Source organism: Condylura cristata, unplaced genomic scaffold (assembly GCF_000260355.1).
Source record: "Condylura cristata isolate star-nosed mole 26May11 unplaced genomic scaffold, ConCri1.0 scaffold00010, whole genome shotgun sequence".
NCBI classification, from domain to species: Eukaryota; Metazoa; Chordata; class Mammalia; order Eulipotyphla; family Talpidae; genus Condylura; species Condylura cristata.
Window position 1 is genome coordinate 51367521 of NW_004567111.1, and position 22323 is coordinate 51389843.

Consider the following 22323-nt stretch of genomic DNA (forward strand, 5'->3'; position numbering starts at 1 on the left):
CTCGGCCCCGACTGGGGCTCCGGCCTCGGGCCGTGTGTGAAGGCCGATCTGTGTGTGGGGGGCGGCGTGGAGGGTTGGCTGCTGCGTGTGAGATACTGTGGGGGGCGGTGGGGCCGCTGGGCGCCCCTTCGATTCGTAACCTCGCCTGTGTGCTTCCCTCTTGTCCGCCCTGTTCCTTCTCCCGTCCCCCACAGCTCCGTGCGCGCGACCCTGCCAGCAGAGGAGACAGGTATATGCTGGTCACTTTCGAAGAGCCGCCCTATGCTATCAAGGTAACAGCCCTCGCCCTTCGCCTTCCTTCTCTTCCTTCCCCTTCCCTTCCCTGTTCCTTCCTCGCTCGCCCTCCCCGCCCCCCCATTCACCCTTCATTATGCTCCCCTCCCCCACCCCCTGTGCTCCAGGCTCTGAGGTCTTTTCCCCTGCGGGCTCCCACCCCCTCCCCCGCTCCGGAGTGTCCTGGCGGGGCGCGGAGTCGCCGAGCCACCTCCGTCCCCTCCCAGGCCCGACCCGGCGGCGGCGGCGGCAGCGGCGGCGGCGGCGGCGCTGCTGCGATCAACATGGCCGACATTTCCCCTCCGCGGCGTGAGCGGCAGCAATGAACTGTGGGGGATATTTATTCAAGTTAGCCCGAGTGACAGCCGGGCCCGGCCGCGCCGAGCCCCGGTTTGCATTAAAGGGGAATTGGCCCGGGACTTGGCCGCATTCGCCCTGGCTGGCCTGCGAACAGGGCTGGGGACAGCGTGGTTTGGTCTTCGGATTCTTCCTGTGAGGGCGGAGGGTCAGTAGGACAGCTGTAGGTTAACTTCGGAAGTCCCACTCACTTCTGCTTGCCACTAGTACCTTTGCATCCCGTAATTTTAGCTGTTGGGTTAGGGAGTAATATTCTCAGCGAAGTTAGTAAGTATTGAGGCTGTTAGTCACCAAAAACTAGTGCAGGCAGGTTTATTCTTGGTCACCTTTGGAAGTTTCCGTAGTACATGTACCGTATTAACAGGTTAACCAAACCATACTGTGAAGTGAAGCAGCTACGTGGTGAACGGCAGATTATAACCGCTGTCCATGTGTACATAACTTTAAAAGTCGGGAAAAAAAAAACTCTTTACTTTTTTTTTTTCCAGGCTGGATGGAAAGAAAACCATGCAACGTTTATGAATGAACTGAAAAACCTTCAGGCAGAAGGACTTACGACTCTTGGCCAATCCCTAAGGACAGCTTTTGATTTATTAAATTTAAATAGATTAGTAACTGGCATAGACAACTATGGGCAGGTAGGTTGAATGTTAAGGTGGAAAAACAGTTGATTTTTCTTTTTGTGGAAAAACACAAACTATGTGACAGTGATAAAACATTTCAGATTGCACCTAACACTTCTAGTACAAAAGGGAAACTGACCACATTTGTATGATTTTACAGCCCTCTTTTTTCTCCTAGATTTGATTTGTATTCAGAATCGGAGTCTGAATTCTTTTCTATGAATTTGAGGTGACTGACTTTAATCCTTTCATGTTCACTCTGGACATAAAATCTTCTCTCACCACATTTAAGTTTCTCTGATACTCTTCCCATAAACAAATGTGCACTATCGCAGTGATTTAGGGACACTATTATCTCAGGAATAGTCTTCATTTCTATATTAGTAAACATGGTAGAGGAATTTATATGTTGTATCAGGGGTTAATTAAACCATGTTGTATAACTACTCTGAAAGGTAACAAGGTTTTCATTGGTGTGCAATAACAGAACATTAAGATATATTTCCGCTTTTGACGCATATACAACTAGCAGCTATGCAGAAAGAATTCTGACTTCATTCTTAAATTAAATGACTGATTCATAGGTGTCTTTTTCTTTTTATAAACTCCAGACCCTTGGAAAAGAAGTTACTTGAAAATATGAAGCAGTCTTTCCTTTTTCCTTAATTCCCACAGTTTATTACACTTGTTTTTATCTATTGAAGGTGAGATAAAAACTTTAGGTCACAATATAGTTCACTATGGAATAATGCAAGATAGTCCATTATATCTTTTTGAGATGGATGACTTGGAAAATAAAAGATACTGAAAAAAAGGTTACACATAACTAAAGGAATTAATTAAACCCAAGGGATTCAATTTTCTCTCTCACTGCAAAGTACTGTCACAATGCTACATTCAGGTATAGATTTTGATCTTTTCCCAGGTTCCATGAAGCACAATTTCATGTGTTTCACATGAAATTTCAAGTAAATTCTTCTGTGACTATTTCTATTTTTATATAAAAAGAACCAGTTGTTCCTTGTTTTAGAAATGTTTATGCTTTACATCTTTAAGATAATTTATTCATGCATAAACATCTTTGGAAATGGTTAAAATTAGTCCTGTAGCATTTAAAGTATATATTGCAACTCAAGAGTTAACTTTGTTTTCTATTTTTACCAAATTGCATTTCCATTGTTAAATGTGTATTTTTAAACCCCATTAATCTTTTTGTTTCCCCTCTTATTGCTGATTTATTTTGCAATTTAGTAATTTAGGCAGATTTGCCTTGAGCTTTTCAGTTTGTTTCAGTAAAAAAATTTCTTGCCCTTTCATGTTCTAATATATATAGTGCTGAGAAGTCTTTTATTGCTAAAGATTATGATCCAAACTTAAGACAAGTTTGAAATTTCCATTATCTCATCAATATTTGATCATCCAGTTATCAGTGTGAAGCAGAACTGCCAATTTTCTGGGTTTTTTTGGGGGGTGGGGGCACGTTTTGTAACTGTGAAATGACATCTAGACACATTTGCCTGCTAACATCTATTAAGAATATTTCATAGGGTACTTCCTTAGAAAAACTGATTGTCATAGAAAGGTTAAGGGCGTTTGTATGTTAACTTGTATTTTCCTTTTCCCAGTTGCCATCTTCCACCAGAAAATACTTAAGTACTTGTGTATAAAACTTACAAAAAGTTTGAGATTGAAGGTGGTCCTGCTGTGCTGTTACCACTTTGACCAAGAGAAGAACCTGGAGATTAGGATATTTTGCATGTTAAGATTAATTAATTAACAAGGGGAAGGGATAATGCTCCTCAGTAATTTTGATGAATAAGCAAGGATAAAAGGAGTAATATTAATGCTTATTTTCTAAATTGGCACATATAAATGACACTAGCGTAAAAGTTATTTAAAAAGCCTCAAGTTCTAAATGCAAGTGATTGAGTAAATGTTTAATTAGAAGAAAGCATCTTCATAGAATATTTTTCATTATGAAGCTTTTAGTAATTTAAGTATATCTTCTGTACAGAAAAGATAAGTTATCAGGAGTAGGCTAGCTAAAAATTTAATAGTTCATGTGTTTTCTACTTCATAGAAATACTTTTCTTTGCCTAATTTCTGTGGAATAACTTTACTCTGTAAGCTCTGTTTTTACATAATTCTCCTGTCATGCTCTGTACTAGTATCTATGGAGCCCACATACTAAATACTTGTATGTAATTTCAGTTGTTGAGGGAAATGTGAGAAGATGAACAAGATAGAAAATTGCATATTGCTTTTTAGGGCATTTGAAAACCTTTGTTTCTAAATATTCTTAAATTTTAAACATGGGTATTTAATATCTTTTTACACACACACATACATATGTTGGTGTCCTACATATGTTCCTCTCACATACATGCATGTGTAATTTTTCCATAACCATGGATATTCCAAGGGTATTTTAACTTTCTTGCATGTGTTAGTTAGCATACCTACAAATAAAATATCTTGGGGCTATAAGTTATTAACAGAATTTGCAGGGTATCAGTAGGGTTAAAGTAGCTGAGAATAAATGAACAGCTCTTTGTGAATGTCTTCCTCAAGCACTTTGAATACCCCAGTTGAAAAAAATCTGTGCATGGAAAAGTCCTGTGCATAGAAAATTCTGTACATACAAATACTAATTTTGATAATCAGTACCATTTGCTGATACATCTGTAATCATGGAACAATGTAGTTTTAGGCAATCTTTTCCTTAGTTGTAGCAGCACCTTATTAAATTGCTTATTGTAATTAAATTGGTTATTTTTTCCATGTGTTTACCAGAATTTCATATAATGTTGATTTTTTGAGAGTTACTGAAAGTCTGAACCAGCCTTAATATTTAAAGTCAAGATTGATATAAAGTTTTAAAGAGCTGATTAAAGTTTTATAGGTAGGTTGGTTTATTTTCTCTTGTTTGCAGCTATTTTTTCAGTCAGGTTTCAGACTTAGCTACAAATATTACTCTGGCTTGCTGTTTATCATTTTCTCACTGAGTTCACTCCATACCCCTGCTACCCATTGTGCTAGTGCTGACCTCAGTAAAGACAACCCTTAATTGTACCCTAAAAAAATACAATATACCTGATTTTTTGAGGGTTTTGAGTAATTAAAGGTTTAACTCATTGAAAAATGGTGACTATTTAGATAAGATCATATTGAATGACTCAGAATAATTTTATTCATCAGCACTAAGTGCTGTTTGTTACCTTTACAGGTAATTTGGATAAAGTTCTGATAATAATGCTTTCTTCCCTTCACCTTCCCTTCACCTGAGCAATATAATAAGTACCCAACAGGCATATTATAACATACAGGCATCTCTCTTAATATCAATGAAGTAATAAGGTGAAGTGATGAAAACCTGATTATAGTTTGGGATTTTGCTTTCCCATAAATTATCAGTTAATGTACTAACAGTAGTTTGGCAATTGTTGACATAAGCATCTTTTCAAAAGAAAATAGGTTGTTACACTCGAACACATTGTGGTGTTGAAAGTGAACTGGAAACAATGTTGGATGGTACTTCCTAAATTTTTTTCTCAGGACTTTTTTCCATTTTTAAATTATGAAAAAAATACCCCCAAAGCATCAAATTCACCATCTTAACCATTTTAAAGTGTATAGTTTCATACGATTAAATATATTCACATTGTGCAACCAATGTCCAGAATTCTGTGCCCATTAAAAAGTAACTCTTTAATTTCCCTCCCCTTCCTCAGCTCCTAGCAACCACTATTATAATTTTTGTTGCCCATTTTGACTGTTCTAGATACCTCCTATAAATGGAGTCATAAAGCACTCTTTTTGGGACTGACTTGCAGTTAGCATAATATCCTTAAGATTATACATGTAACGTTGGTGGGACTTGTTCCTTTTTAAGACTGAATAATACTTCTTGTACATATATAACATTTTGTACATATCATGCTTGTGTTTTATCTCTTGGTTATTGTAAATACTATTGTGAATATGGTGTGAAAATATTTTTTTGAGATCCAGCTTTCATTTCTTTTGGAAATGTATCCTGATGGGATTGCTGGATCATGTGGTAATACTTTGGAAGACCTGCCATATAGTTTTCCATAGTTGTACTATTTTATATTACCACCATAATTCTAACCAGCACAAGAAATCTCTGATTTTTCTGTATCCTTGACAACACTTCTTTTCAGATATTAGCCATCCTAATGGGATCTGAGGTGATGGCTTATTGGTTTATTTGCATTTAACTAATTTCTGTATTGAGCATTTCTTCATATATTGGCTGGACATTTGAATAGGCTTTGGAGAAGCCTATTGAAGTCCTTTGCTCATTTTTATTTTATTTTTAAAGATTTATGCATGCAGAACTGGGATACAGGCCAGAGGTGCAGGGGCAGTGAGAGGATTCACCAGAGTCACAGTGGGGAGCCGAACAGGCAGACTGATGAAGTACACTGCTGAGGGGAGCAGTGGCAAGACAGGAGAGGTCTGCAGCGCCTTGTGGATCACTTCCCTGGCCTGGGATCAAACTCATTGGAAAGGCCTTGGCCAGCTTCACAGGGTTTAACCCATTGCACTACCAGGGAGGGCCCCTTTGCTCATTTTTAAAATCAAGATTTTTGATGTAGAGTTACCGTAATTCTTTAAATACTCTTATTAACCCTTTATGAGAGAGATGATTTGTGGTTATTTTCACCCCTCTGATTGCCTTTTCACTCACCATTGCGTGTGTGCTTTGATGTGCAAAAGTTTTTAATTTTTGATGTAAATCAATTTATCTTTGTGTGTGTGTGTGTGTGTGTGTGTGCGCTTTTGGTATCTTAGCCAAGAAGTAATTGCCAAATCCATTTATGTTTTTAATCTGTTTTGAGTGATTTTTGTGTATGGTATTGGATAAGGATCTAACTTCATTCTTTTGTGGACTTTGCATTCCTAATAACATTTGTTGAAGAGATGGTCCTTTCTCTGAACTTTTAAGTCTCCTAAAGTATCAATGATTATTTGCAAGTAGGGGCTCCACAGTCAAACTTAGTTTAAATTATTTTCTCCATCTTTAATTATGCAAAAGAAGAACAATGGCTAGTAATGTGAAACTTGGAATCCCAGTCTTAACATTGAATTGTTATGTAACATTGAACAGTCACTTTACTATCCTGTAATACTGTGACTTGGTCAAAGTTGCCTTAGTGGCATTTAGTAAGAATGGGATAAAGTACAAGAGTGATTTTTAAAATATATAGGTTAAGTGAAAACATAATGTGAATAGTTCAGCAGATAGGTCAGAATGTCATTTTTTTTGTAGGAATACAAGTTAGAAAAGGAACCCTTAATAGACAGACATAAGCATAACTTTGGGATTCTTTCAATAGGGGAGCTCCCCCTAGTGTGTTTAAGGTGAGATTTACACAAGGTTGATTTGTAAGGAACCTTTGAATCCTCTAGGTAAAATGAAAGGACAAATTAGTAAGATATAACTGGGCTCAAAGTATCATAAAATGGGTATGATTTATTTCCCAGTAAGCATTTTAAATATAAATATTTCAAGACCCAGATTTTTTCTTTGAAGACATAAATTTTCATAATTTCACTTAATTTGTTTCCTAAAATATCAAAAAAATCCTACAGCTCTTTTCAAAGAAAATGAAAAAATATACAAGGGACATCACAGTCTTCATTAGAAATTATTGAAGAGAAATAAGTATAAAAGGCAAAAAAGGTTCTAATTCAAAGAGAGTTTTATTTTTCCTTCAAACCTAAGAATGCCAGTAATTACATATTAAGCTATATACAATGAAAATTTTAAATGCAAACTAAAAGCCTAACATTGGAATAAAATAATTCTACTTAAGTATTTTGAATTAAGATTCGTTTTAGTCATAGTTTGCTAAAAGAATTGTTTAACTGTGTTCTTGTCATTGGTTTCTCTATACAGGTTGTCATATTTCATAACTTAATTATTTAACTATTTAACATCTTTAACCTTCATATATATTCACTACAACTTGTAATTGATACATGAAATTATGTTGGGCTTATTGCCCATTTGGTTAGTCAGTACTCATATATACCAACCTTTTCTCCCTTCCACTTAATAAGTAGTTACATAAGCTTAATTTTTGTTTAATCTATTTAAGGATGATCACTAGATCATAAGTAATACTGGATTTTTTGCTTTTGCTTTATTTTCTGATCCCTCTTCTTCCCCTAAACCTTTTTAATTAAAGTTCTTTAAATAAATTTAAACATTGGTTTACAACACTGTATATTATCAAAAAGCATGGGATTGTATCTCAGATGTATTTCACCACACCATACCCACTATCATGGTACCTGTAGTCCTTTACTATAGTCCATTGTGCCCCCTTTCTCCTCCCGTCTGCTAATCTCAAGTCAACGTTCAGATTTCTAGAATTTGTTACTGGTTTTGTTTGGCCTTTTGTTTTGTTTCTATAATTTTAAATGAAGCCATCCAGTATTTTTCTCTCTACTGTTTTATTGATCATCATTATTCCTTTCCCCTCCACTTCTATTCATGTCACAAATGGCAAGAGTTTGTCCTTTTTTAATAGCTGAGTTGTATTTCATTGTGTATAATATATACACCATATTTATCTAATCTACTCCCCTGTCCTAGTGCATTTGTCTTGTTTCCATGACTTGGGAATTGTAAATAGGGCTGGAGTGTACATAGGATACATATATTCCTTTGAGTTAATGTTTTTTATTCTGGTAAGATACCTAGAAGTGGAGTTGCTGAATCATATGGCCAATCTATTTTTAATACTTTGAGAAACCTCCTACTGTTTCCATAGGAGCTGGACCAGTTTGTATTCCCATAAACAATATTTAAGAGTTTTTTTTTTCTCCCATGTCCTAACCACTTGTCTTGATCTTTTTGATACAGTATCTCATGATATATGATGAGCATTTTTTCATGCATTTCTTGGCCATCTGTATATCGTGAAAAGTGTCTGTTTAGCTCTTCCCTTTTTTAATGAAACACCCAACTTTTTAATTGAAGAATAACTTAAATATACAAATTCTCACTATGAAGCCTAGTGAAAAAAAAGTCTTGGAAAAAAATCTAAACTTGGACCTCCTGACAACTTTTCATTGACCTTAGGTGTTTTATTGTGGGGCTTTTGCATAAGGTTGCAAGTTTATCTGCTAGATGAGAAAAACAAGGAAGTCTCATTAAGGTTAAAATGCTTGATTCACATTTGTAAAATATTTCAAAAAGTTGCAACTTATTATGGAAAAGTTACATAGATTTTTTTTAGTAACATATTTAAGGACAAATTTTATTTAACGGTATAACCACTAGATCCTAATCATTTTTCTGTATGTCTGCAGTTCTCAAATGTGCATTCTTTCAATTTCTCTGTAAAAGGTTTATTTTGTCATTGTGTTACGTTTAACCTTTCTTGTGACACTATTAAAACACTGTTACATAAAAATATGAATATAGATGGTAATTGGAAGGATTTTGTGCCATTATTATTTGAAGGCCTAGATGCTAATATGCTTAATGGCACTTTTGATTTTATAGTTCACAGTTTATTTTCTGATCGTTAATATAGAGCTATTAACCTAGGCAGTAAATTAAGTTGACTTTTCTAATGTTGTATGCCAGCTGGTATTGGTGTTATAATTACAAAACCTAGGTGGTTCTTCTTTTGTTCTTGACATCATAATATTTGAAATCCCTAAGCCTTCTTTAAGATTCAGAAAATCTAATTTGTTATGTGAATTCCCACTCTACTCAGAAATTCCTTAGGATGTGTGACCTCTCTCTCTCACTTTACCCCTTAGGAAAAGGGTTGAAAGAGTGAATCCAGTATGATCTGGTAAAGATTAAGTATATATAGTAGAATTCATTTCTGTAAAAGACCTATTAACATTTTTGTGATTATTTGAATTTTAAAAATTAGGACTGAGTACAGAGTTTCTTTATCCTGCTTTTTACAGAACAAGTAGTATGGTGATAGGGAAAGAAATATGTCACCCTGACTGACTGCACCTGACTTCCTCTTTCTAGCTTATGTAGTATTGACAAGTACCTTAAACTTACTGAGCTTCATCGTTCTCCTCTATTAAGTGATAACAATCTTCAGAAAGGATTAGAAATAATGATTAGTTGTATAGCAAAGTGTCTTTTGGTATGTAGTTAGAAATCAATGATGATTATCATACCCAATATTCTGGTTAAACTCTATTAACAGGATAAAAGCTTTATAATCTAAAGCCTTTGACTAATGAAGAATCAAAAGTGGTTTCATAACCGAGCATACATTCATCATGAACAGCAAGAATTAGTTGTCCAGGTCAAGTTAAGTTTCTTCCCATTGGGAACATAACAGTCCTGGGCTTTGAGTTACAGTTCTTTAGATTGGTCTGAAAATTTTTTCCTTTGATTTTATAAGAAGTCTTACCCCCCAAATCTGTACTTCTTGTTTAAAAAGTTTGGTAACAGATGAGTACTTTGAAAAAGAAAATAGATTTTTTATTTTTAGGATAAGGGTTTAAGCTTATAGGAAATTAAAATCTCATTCTAAGACTTTGTGACATTATTTTAGTACTTATGTTGATGATTGGAGTAGGTGGGCAGGGAGGTTTTGTTGTCCAGAAGAAAGGTTAAATGTAAAATGTGTGGTGTCTTTTACCTTTTGTCATGTAGGTTTTGTGAAGAAAACAAAATAGGAACAGGAAGGATTTTTTTATATGATGATAAAACACCTTCTTTAGGAGATATATGTTGACATTTGATGATTGATACATTGATAAGATGCACACAGAAAGTATTTTAACTTAAAAAATCTTATACTAAGCCACTTATTTGTAAGTGCACTAACAATTTATCTAGTCCTTATGCACTCTTGTCTTTTTTTTTTTTTTTAATATGTGCCTTACAAGGGCATGACGTTTTGATATTCTTCATCCATTATTTTTCCCAAATAAGCTGGGGAACTAGTGGTGAATGTTCTTGAAGGGATTATATCTAAAAATTTTAATTATAGGATGAAAACAAATTTGAATGAGAAAAAATAATTGTAGCTTAAGTTACTGTTTCATATAATTTGTAACTAGTAAGTGACATGATTGTTGATAGCATGTTTGTCTTAAAGGTGATAAACCAGAAATAACAAAGTCTTGTGGTTATTCTGGATTTTAACCCCTGGAAGCATTCAAACAAGTATTCTGAAATAATTAAAAAGAATAGATTGTTTATAATCACAGGAATTGAAAACAATTGATATGCAGTGTTCTATGAAAGGTTTTATGAAAGCCACAATGGGTGATAAAAGGCTCTGTCCACAAGATGACAGGTACAGTATTTTTTGGGTTGCCAGAAAAGAGCAAAGTTATTGTCTTGAATAATGCCTTTGGTTTTGATGGTTCCACATCATTTATGTACTTTGGCAGGTAATAACTACAATTTAAAACTTGTTGTGCAGGTTTACTTGTTAATCCTATTTTTTGACCAATAAGTTAGAAAGAAAAAAAACTTATAACCAGATAATTGAACCTAAATAGGTAGAAAAAGAGAAAAAAATCTTTTATATCTAAATTTGTTAGTCCAAAATGGATAGTGTCTGTCCCAAATGAGATACTGAGTTAATAGTAATGTAAAAGAGTTAGCTACTACTGTTTTTAGAACACCCATTTTCGTGAGGTAAAGCAACATCCTAAAACGTGTTACAATCTATGCAGTTATCTGTATGTGATAACTTTTTTATCACGTTTATTTCTGAGGTAAAGCCTTGGTAAATTTGTATGTGTAAGGAAGACTTAGAAAACTTTTAATAGACTTTTGAGTATAATGTGGTTTGTTTTATTTCCCAAAACTCTCATCTGTTTTGAAAATTTTATATCTGTAAAAAGACTTGGGAAGGTATTCAAAAACAAACATCTGTGAATGTTTGAATTGGAACCCCACAAGATGTATTTTTATTCAATTACGTATACCTATACAATATGAGATGTTTAAATATTTTCTCCTAAATAGTCTTGCTGAAACTGGGTTACTATTAATTCTATCCTTAGAAAATTAAGTCCATAATTTTTGCAAAGCAAGCTTCTTTAAAACTAATCTTGCATTTTGTCTTATCCAGATTATTTCTAGATTCACTTTCATCCATAGCAAATGGGAAACAGTGGGTGGACCTCCAGTTCATACAATTATAAATAATTTTCCTTTGCTTAATTTTTTATTATATGCCAATACTGCGTGCAGCATTGATTAGGTAGTTTTTTATTTTCTTTTGTAGCCTTGAAGATAAATAAGTAGAATGCTATGTCAAATTCCATTATTTTGGTAGGACAGTTTCATGAATGGTTCTTTTGAGAGGCTAGTAATACTGTGCATGTTTAGAAGGAAGTTACCATATTATTGAAGATGGGGTTTAAGCAAACTTTTGCAAAGATAATAGATTTAGATTTAGTGTTAATCCGTAACCCAAGGAGATGATTTATCTTGATAAAATAGGCTGATCTATATGATTTAAAGTCAAGTTAATTTTCAACATTATGCTATATAACTTCACCTATCTTTGAAAATGTTTTCATTTTCCTTTTTTACCTTTCTGCTATATTTTTCAACTGTTACTACATGCTTTGCTGGAATAATTTTTTTCTCACGTTAGTATTACCCAGTCCATTCAGTATAAAGATGTAGCAGGTTCTATTGAGTGTTAGTATTTCTTAAATAAAACTGTATTTCTGACACCCTCATTACTCCTTTTAGGTTAGTATAAGTAGTATTTGCCTGCTGCTACATTTTAAGTATAGCAATTATTTGTTAAAGCAGCCTATTTAAACTTTAGACTCCAGTTCAAATATAAAACTAAAACTTTTATGAAACCATTAAATATTAATATTTTAGGTAGAGCTTGTTATTGTTCTTTGACAAATTGATACTTAGCCCTACCAACTATTAACCACCCTTACCATTAAATTTTTTCAGTAGTCAAGCTATTAACTCATAGTATGAGTATTGCATACTATTTTTTGCAATGTTATTATTTGACTTTTATATAAATCAAATTCAGAGATACTACTCTTAAGTTATTAAATATATACGGTTTCTTCCTACTTTTGTACAAGTCTTATTCCATCTGCTTTTAAGCTGTTATTTTTTTTAACAAAGAATTATGTGGAGATATAAATAATTGTATTGATAAACAGTTGTCTAAAGAAATTATTTGAAAGTAAAATATATTCCTTGCCTTGTAATAAGGAATTTTAACTTTTTTTTATAGTTATAGACCTTAATGCTGCTATAAGACACTGGATTTTTATATTCTAGGATAGTGTAGATATTAAGTACATGTAATTTTGAAGAATATTAATTAATATTAATTATTACATCATATTACATTAATAATATTACTAATTACCCTCTCATAGGTCTTATGTATTATCTTACGGGGTTATTATTAATTAATTAATAATAAGTTTGAAATGTATAATTAATAAATGCATATGGTTAAACAGTTCAAGAAATGTAGAAAGTTTTATAGTTGCCCAGAGACATTTTTTAGGCACATCCATGATTAATTAGTTTATAATATATTCTTCAGAGATCTTTTGTGTGTAGATAGGTATTTTAATTCATTTTTTAAAAAGATTTTTTCACATAGAACTGGGGTACAGGCCAGAGATGTGGAGAGTGAGAGGATTCACCAGAGACAGCAGGGAGCAGAACAGGCAGATCGAGGAAGTGCACTGCTGAGGGGAGCAGCGGGCGGGTTAGGAGACGTCTGCCTTGCCATGTGGATCTCCTCCTGGGCAGGTGGGAATGGAACTCATGCGGAAGTGGCTTAAGCTTCTTAGTGCTGTGCTTTAACCTGCTGCGCCACCAGGGAGGGTCAGATAGTTATTTTAAATGTGGTAATTTCTTATGAATATTAGAATTTATATGAAGTCTCATGTTATATCACTTGAGATATTTATAAAACTAAATATAAATTTGAAAACATGTAAAACTTAATTCTGAACATGAAATATTGATTTACATGTAAGCCTCTTATTTTCATAGACCTATAATTATTTTATTTAAAATATATACATTTGTATATTTATCCCCATAATATAATGCACCTGCCCACCCAATGGAAAAATAAGTAACAGTATTACTGGCAATGAATTATTAAATAATATGTAACTGACACAAAAAAACTGATTTTATAGATACTGTTGCTATAGCTTGAGGCTAAAAATTAAGAAATGGAACAGCCTAAAAGAAAAAATTTAAGCTTGTTGTTATAATACAGGTACTAAATATATAACTGAAAAGATTCTGGTGGTGGTATGTAAATGCCTGAAGTTAGAGTAATGTTGACCTAGAGAATGCTATTCTAGTTGACGTATGTTGTAAAATATTAAAAGCTTTTCTCAGCTACAGTAGTGTATTATTATCAGTATTATGACTATTCTTTGGATGCGAATTGCATCCTAACATGTTTATAAAAATAAGCTTTAAATGGAAGGATATTTTGTTTAGTATTTTTCTGTTTTTTTTTTTTTTATTTATAGAGTTTGAAGGGTCAAAAACTTTCTCTAAGTGTAGTTTGTCATTTTAAGGAACATCTAGTTACTGCTTTATTTTCTTATGGAATTAAAGAAGATTATAAAGATAGTTAATGCAGACTTTATTACTTTTTATCTGGATTCCATACCAGGTAAATAAGTGGAAACTAAAGATCTAGAAAATTTTAACATCACTCTTGCTTCATACTTTTCCAGTATATGCATGAGAACGTTTAATGATGTAGATATTTCTCAAGGCAGCCCTTTCCATCCTTTAATATTTTTGTTTGTTGTCACATATTTACTGGAAAAGGAAGTTTTATTTTGAAAAAGGTTTGTACTATTTCTGGAAGTTTTATTTTCTTCCTGGGAAAATACAGTTCTCAATTTTAGATCTGTAGGGTGTTATTATTCATCTTGCTAATTTCTTTGGGCCAGTAGCTTTCTTGCATATAGCAAAATAGCTGGATAGTAATAGGTATGTGTGTTAAGTGAAGATTCTATTACAGGAATCAGAGGGTTGACTTTTGGTATGTTTTTCCTTTAACAGAATCTTTTAAAGTCATGGGAAAGTATAACATAGACAGGCACTTGACTAGCCTTTCCCGACTGTTGGAGCATGGTGGCACAAGAAGAAAACTTGAGCCACTAAAAGTTCTGTTGATTGTTCAGGAGTCCCTTAGATAATACTTAATACCTATGAAAGAGTAAAATAAGATTTCTTAAACTTCTTCCTCCACTACTTTTAAAATTTTTTGGATATAAGTAAAAATTCTGGTTGAGAACCATTTTTGGGAAATTACTTTTACATTCTGGGAATGTTTATTTCTTTGCAAAATAATTTTTTGTTCAAAAGCTGTTTCTTTGCAAAAGTGAGAGACTCCAGTGGATAGATTACTTATATTCATTAAATTTTCTTGAGATTTTATACCTTAAATTGTGTAACATCACATTATTTTTTATCTTTTATTACTTTTAACTGAGGTAATACTAGGATAAGGTATTACTACCATGGTGTACCCACCTGGGACTCATCCATATTCTACCACCATAAGCCATTGTGCTTCCTTTCTTTCTCTTCATTACACTGACAGCTTAAGTGAAATGAAAAATTTAACTTTATATTACCTTTATCGAAACTTTGATTTGAGAATTTTTAAGCATCTGTTTATATATATTTTACAGCATTCTTCATTTTTGTTCAATGTCTGCTTTCTCCTCTCAGGTGTAGTCTCCATAAAACTCCCACCACCAATTCACCGGTGCATCATCACCATAGTCCCTTGTGCTCTGACCTCCCTTGTTTTGCTCTCTCTCCCCCTTCTCCTTTGTAGAATCTCTATGATTTATAGTTGCCTGTTAGTTTTGTCTGTTTATTTATTATTATATGAGACTTTAACCAATATTAAAATAGAATTTTCTAAATGGAAAGATTTCCATTAGTCAATAGTTCTAGAGGTAGAATATTATACTTTGTTGACACTGTTTTCTAATGACATGTCTGAATTTCCTTATACCAAGAAACCACTGCTTTGAGAGTACATCTGATATTATTCTGCTCATGGCAAAAGTAAACTTTTAGTCCCTCTACTGGCTGCCTATGTTGTAGCAGAGTTTAGTGTTTGTTTATTTTGAAAATCTTAAAACTATAAGGCTATTTATAGCTTTATTACCAAAGTCAGTTTTAAGGGAGACTCCAATATGGGTTGTTCCTAAATTAAGTGATGTCATAAACTTATTGAGAATGAAATTGTTAAACTGTTGCTTTTAAATATGAGAATTTGGAAATTATTAACTGTAGACTTAGCACCAGGCATCTAGTAACATTACACCATAATGATTACATTATAACTTTAATTCAGACTTTTGAAGTGTTAAAAAATTTTGTGCTAAACAATAAAAAACCTTAATGATTATGTCATAACTTTAATTCAGACTTTTGAAGTGAAAAATTATTTTGTGGTAAACAATAAAAAACCCTGAATGATACTGGCAGATAACCAAAAACAGTTATAATTGGCTAGGTGAAAGGTAATGTGAAAGAAAGATACCAGTTTTTTATTATTGTTTTGTTAACAATTATGCATTATAAAAGGGGAGGAATAAGGCATTACTTAATACAAAAAAAAAGATGGGAACAGTATTTTCTGGTGATCATTTTAGTAGATGATTTAGAAATTCATACTTAAATTTGTTAATACAAACATCTAGGTAAGGATTTTTTTTTTCTGAAGAAATAACCCTTCATATCAGTAAAATTTAGTGCTTCTGCATTTTTTCATAATACCATTTTTTTGATATGATTGGAAGGGGACTTGAACATATCAGTAGGGTTAAGTAATTAAATAGGTGAAATGAGGGTAATTCTACTTTTCCTTCCTTTCTGCCTTTGAGTTTTCGAAGTTTAAAACCACTAAAAACTTAATGTTCAATCTTGTGTTGACATATACCTCTGTGTGTGTATAAAATATAAAGTACACACACTTTGAAAATTAAGTTATATAGTTTTCAGAATATACTAGTATATGTTGCATTTTGTTTCAGTGTATGTGTTTTTGTTGTGGGAAAGTGTATTGGTGTATATGTAGGAAAATTGATGGATGAGAAATCCCAGGACAATAGGAAACCAAGTAAAGGAATAGTATTACTACTTACACTGCAGGCAGAAAATATTAAAATAAAATTAAGTGCATATAGTATCATTCATTGTTGGGTGACTGTAAAATCTATATTGGTGTAGAATGTATCTAAGGAATTTAAATGCTAGCATTAGTGTCTTTAAATGTTGCAGAAAAAGAAAATATGTGACATGGAAGGAATAAAATTCTTTGCTAGCTACTGTCTGGGTGATTCTCACTTATATCATTTCATTTTCTTGACTTTTTTTAACCCTTTTTGGGGTTAAATGAGATAAATGATTTATTATCACCAAGTACTTGTTTATAGTAATTTCAGTCATAACTTCTGTGGTGAGTATTATGCCTAAGACACTTAAAATTTCAACTAAAAGCTTTGTTTTATTGCCCAGGAAAAGGTAGCTTTGATTTTTTTTTTTTAAGGTAGCTTTGATTTTAATGTTCAAATTTAGCTAAAATTTTAATAACCTGAAGTCTTTTTGCTAAATTTAAATGCATTTTAACTTAATACTTGATGGTAAGGTTTTTAAGAAAGTGTATGTTAGTTTTGGGGTTGACATTGTTCATAAAACTCTTAGGAGATCATACCTTTGTTCTTTTATTATTTATTTTTTAAAATTTATGCATACAAGAACTGGGGTGTAGACCAGAGGTGGAGGGGAGATGGTGGTGAGGGGATTCACCAGAGACAGAGTGGGGATCAGAGGCAAATCTGCTGAAACACACTGGTAGGGGGAACCATAGGTGAGACAGGAGAGGTCTGCTGCTGTACTAGTTCCTTGGCTTGGGATGGAATTCTGGCATTAGTGGCTGACAATAGCTTAATAGCGCTGAGACTTTAACCACTGCACCACCAGGGAGGCTTTAGATTGTTATTTTTTATAAATATGAGTGATTGGCCTCTGGAGAATACTCAGTGTGCATAAACAGGTAGAATAGATGAATATCAGAAAATCTGACCTTGAATTAGTTTAAAATTTAGAAGGTGGTACAAAGACACTGCTACAAATATTTAATCCATTTTGTGCTGGCTTTAAAGATTTGAGAATTTGTTTTTGAAAGGCAGTGAGTGTTAACCAGTATAGTTTTAGTCTAAGGATGGAAGCAAGATATGACAGGTTTAGTGATTTTCGGACATGTTTTTCTTCACTAATTTATAAGTAAAATGCTGTTGGTAGGTACAAGGAGAGGAGAGTTTCTGTTAAATGTACAGAGCATACAGTTATTATATATGAGAGTGGAGCTTATATATCACATACTAATCACAGTGTCTGATTTGTGATAACTACTCAGTAAATGTGGGTAATACTGGATAGGTAACACAGATGAAAGGACAGTGGGTTGCTGGATAGATAATCTATAAGGAAGGTATGTACTCTAATAACATAGATTTGTGAGTTCTATGTGACAAGTTAGGGAAATACTTATTTATATTATGATAGAGATAACATATCTATATTTTTGAAGTTTGTTAATGTTTGATTATAAATGGATCCATCAACTTGGGACAGGTATAAGCAGTCTTTTGTTAGTCAATCAGGGAATACTGAAGTGATCCCAGTGCTTAAATATTTTATTTAGTGTCGTAGAAGAAACATGACATAATCCTTGCTGACAGGATTTTCAACACCCAAAATAATGGCATCAGTCATACATGATGGTGTATTTTTAAAAAATTGTTGTAAAAATGCATATCAGAATTTGCCATCTTAGCCACTGCTAGTATTAAGAAAATTCATATTGTCATACAATTACGGTATGTATTTAAATTGTATCTTGAAGAGAGTATAAAGGTTGTAGGGAAGTGATACTGTGATACTGAAAATGTGTTATATTAAACAACTAAAAATCCAATTTTATTTGAAGATCTGCTTATCTATGTTTTATTTTAATTTGAAACTACTATTAGAAATTAGAGGGAAAAGTCCAGAGTAATCAGAGATTTCATGGAGAGGAAATCTTTAACTGGACCTTAAGAATTAAGAACTAGAGGGGCTCTAGACAGGGAAAAGGAAAAGCACTGTACTTCAGGGAATCAAGCAAAGCACAGGTGGGAATGAACATTACCTGTTTATAGATCCATGGAAAAAAACCTGCCTTCTTAGAATTTGTTATTTATATTAGAGTATGAATGATATGAGAGGCAACATAGTATATATATAATGTTTCCAAAATGAGTTCTACTTGGTATCATTGTTGTAAAGGGGAACTATATGGTAAATTTATGTCTTTTTTCCCCTACAACGCCCCCCAACATTGATTGTTACTATGCGTTCAAAATTGTAGCATTTTTATCGAACATATTTTAATTTTATTTTTACCAGAGGAAGCTTGCTTCATCTGGAACCATTGGTTTTTTGACACCATCTTGAAAATACCTATGCCATTTACAAGTTGTATGACTTGATTATGGAATTTAATCCACCAGACTGACTCTCCCTGCGACCTGCACTAAGTTAATATTATTGTTGCTGTATGTGAAAAGTGTAAAATTCATTCAATACTGAGTATGTATTGTAATATTCTAGGAGTTGTGTTATGAAAATGCAAGGCAAAGGTTAATAGAACAACACAATATTATATACATATAACCCATCTACATCCTTGCTATTCTAGGAATGGCCTGTGGACATTAGCATCTCCTATCTGCAGTCTTGTTAGAAACATGGAACTCACTCTCTGTCTTAGACCTTTTGAATCATAATCAGCTTTTTATCAAACTCTCCCAAGTATTCATATGCATATTAAAATTTGTCATGCTGCTCTCTCACATTCAACAAAATCTCATTCTGTCCTCACTGTTAGCACTACTTGAACACTGTTAATAGCAGAATAACAGAGAATTTAATACCTTTGGCTTCAAATACAAGATTTGCCTTTTGCTTTTTAGTAAGACAAATCTTTTCATTTTTATTTTTTCCCCTAAAAAATACCTTTATTTTGACTCTCCAATAGACAAGTTAACTATGACCTTGATTTGTTGAACGTATTTGGGAGCCATTGCATTATAACATGACTTCTAACCAATGAGATTTAATTTTAAGGATTTCCCTTCCATTCTTAAAAATTTATTTATTCTTAATAGAATTAGTACCCTAGTGGGTACTACCATGGTAATGCACCTACCACTAAATCACCCATTGTTGCCCCACCATTGTCCATTGTGCTTCCTCCCTTCTTTATTCTTAACTCTCCCCTTTCCCTGCAAGTGCTTTAGTTTTGCAGTCAGCTTTCAAGGAATTAGTTTTAAAATTTTGTATGAACCTAGTTGAGTTACTCTCTTAAAGAGTTATACAGAAAGTGCTTAAGTTCTTAGGTGGGAGCCATCTCTATGTAAAAGATAAACATTTACCAGATGAGTCCCTCACAAAATGTCACGTAGAATTGAGTGTAGTGCTTCAAGAATAGCGTGGCCAAATATTTGAATGAAAGAAATAGTTACTTCTTATACCAGAGCATTTGAGAACTCTGAGTTGCCTATGCTACTGTTTGTATACCCTTCAACAAGCAATTTCTTTTTAAAAAATACAATTTTTTTTTTAGATTTATTTATTTAGTCATACAGAACTGAGGTACAGGCCAGAGATGCGGAGGGTGAGAGGATTCACCAGAGACAGAGCAGAACAGGCAGATCTACAAAATACACTGCTGAGGGGAGCTGCAGGCTGGTCAGGAGAGGTCTGCCACGCCATGTGGTCACCTCTGGGGCAGGCGAGGATCGAACTCTTGCGGAAGTGGCTTTAGCTTCTTAGTGCTGTGCTTTAACCCGCTGTGCTACCAGGGAGGGCCCTTATTTTATATTTTTATTACATATATATTACATCATTCTTCATTTTTGTACATTTTTTCATTTTTAGGGGAAAAATGAAAATGAAATGATTTATCTTACTAAAAAGTAAAAGGTAAATTTTGTATTTGAAGCCAAAGGTATTACATCCTCTGCTATTCTGCTACTAACAGCTTCAAGCTACTCTTGAAGCTCTGCACTCATTTCTACATGACATTTTGTGAGGGGCTCATCTGACAAATGTTTATCTTTCACATATAAATGGCTCCCATTTAAGAACTTAAGCATTTTCTGTATAACTCTTTTAAGTCAGAGTAACTCAGCTCCATTGTAATCTCTGTGGATGTCCCACAGGGACGTCCCATGTCCCATCACCATAGTCCCATGTGTTCTTCCAATCCCAGTTTTGATCCCATTCCCCTCTCCACTCCTGTCCACTCCTGTAGACTATCTCTGGTTTATAGTGTGTTGACTTTAATTTTTACTTTATTGCAATTGCTTTTTTTATTGTCTGATCCTTTACACTCCTGCTGTGAGTGAAACCATCTGATACTTTCTGGCTTTTTTTTTTTTTTTTTTACAAGCATGATCCCTTCAAGCTCCATCCATTCAACAAGCAATTTCTTAAAAAAAAAAATAAGAATCCTTTATAATTTTAATTAATTAATTGGTTTATAGTTGGATTTTGCTAAGCTTGGAATAGCCTCAGTTTTTCCATGTAACCAGTTCTCATCATCATACCTAAACACTTGGTTAGACACTGACTGTAGATGTCGATTACACTACTGGTAATATTCGCCTACTGTTTTACCTCTACTTTAAGAAAGTTTCTCAAAATATGCCTTTCTCTTTTAATTTATAGTATCTAAAGTATGTTGAATTGTAAGAAGTGAACTATAGGGTCTCATAAGAGATTAAAAGCTTTTGTTACATAGATATAAATACTCACTATAAAAATTAATATAAAAAGGGGAAAAATCCATCTTAATCCCACTACTTCAAGAGTTGTTTATTTCTGAATTATTTTTTAATGTATAGAAGGTATGTGCTGTACATACAATACAAAAAGATAGGAGAATTTATATACTATTATGAGAGTTGGCTTCTTTTAACCAGAAAAATAAAGCTAAAGTATAACTCTTACTAATGTGATCAATGTGTTTCTCCACTTTAGGGAAGAAACCCGTTTTTCTTGGAGCCAGCAATAATTATTACAATTACTGATGGGAGCAAGTTGACTACCACCAGTGGGGTCCAGGATGAGGTAAGTTATGTTTTATCAACATGGTTCAAGCATATGCCTTTGACTAATCTTTATTTGTATATGTCTTTAAGATATTGAAGATCTTAGATTGGTTCCTTCTTTTATTTCATGCAGTCAAGAGTCTTCTGTTTCCTAACACTCATCCACCTTTTCTGTAGCAGTGTCACCAAATTTTCTTGAATAGAAGTCCATTCTGTGAAAAGTGTTTAAGCCTATCCCAGTATATCTGTGTCTAATTTAGATTGGCAGTATCTGTTCATATAGTAAATTAGCAAAATTCTTAATTCCAAGTTAAAAAAATGGAGACAGCATTCTATTTCTTTCTTCCCGCATTTCAGTGGATTGTCACGTGTACACTGCACTATGGAGCCTTGTAGATGAGTACAGCACAGTCATAGGAGGTTAGAACTAGAAAAAGTTAGGGTTCTTGGACAACAGTGTAATTTATAGCTAACCTCATCTAGTCTGTACTATCAATAGCACGCACTGTGCACAGTTGGACTTGTGTGATGTGATAGATTGAAAGAATACTTTTATTGTAACTTTTAAGGTTTTTTATGTTCTATTTGCTGTACTGTTTGCTTTCTCTTTAAAACCTTTTCATTGTATTTACAAAGGGTTTGATTAAATAGGAAAAGTAAAGTTTTTAAGTTCAGTAATTCAGGTTTTTTTAAAACTACTTTCATTTGTGTAACATTGTGGAATGCAAATTGAAATCAGGACATGTGGGTTTTAGTCTTTCTTAACTACTTTTATAGCAGTGGACTTTGTGCCATTTGCCTTATCTCCCTAAATCTATACTTATCAGTGAAATAAAGATGTTATTTCTTGTCTTACCTCATCGGGTTATTGCAAGTCTGA

The 22323-nt window shown here is 33.6% G+C and overlaps 1 protein-coding gene across 4 annotated transcripts in view; it reads left to right on the plus strand.

Annotated features, from left to right (window-relative positions):
- INTS6 (integrator complex subunit 6) overlaps window positions 1-22323 on the plus strand; it is a 98232-nt gene that overhangs the window by 948 nt on the left and 74961 nt on the right. For all 4 annotated transcript variants that reach the window (XR_001145333.1, XR_001145334.1, XR_001145335.1 and 1 more), the window contains exons 2-4: window positions 195-272; window positions 1119-1268; window positions 21373-21462. Coding sequence is in view for 1 of the 4 variants with exons in the window: in XM_004680237.2 (XP_004680294.1) it covers window positions 195-272; window positions 1119-1268; window positions 21373-21462 (318 nt within the window). In the remaining 3 variants the exon portion in view is untranslated. The remainder of the gene's footprint in view (window positions 1-194; window positions 273-1118; window positions 1269-21372; window positions 21463-22323) is intronic.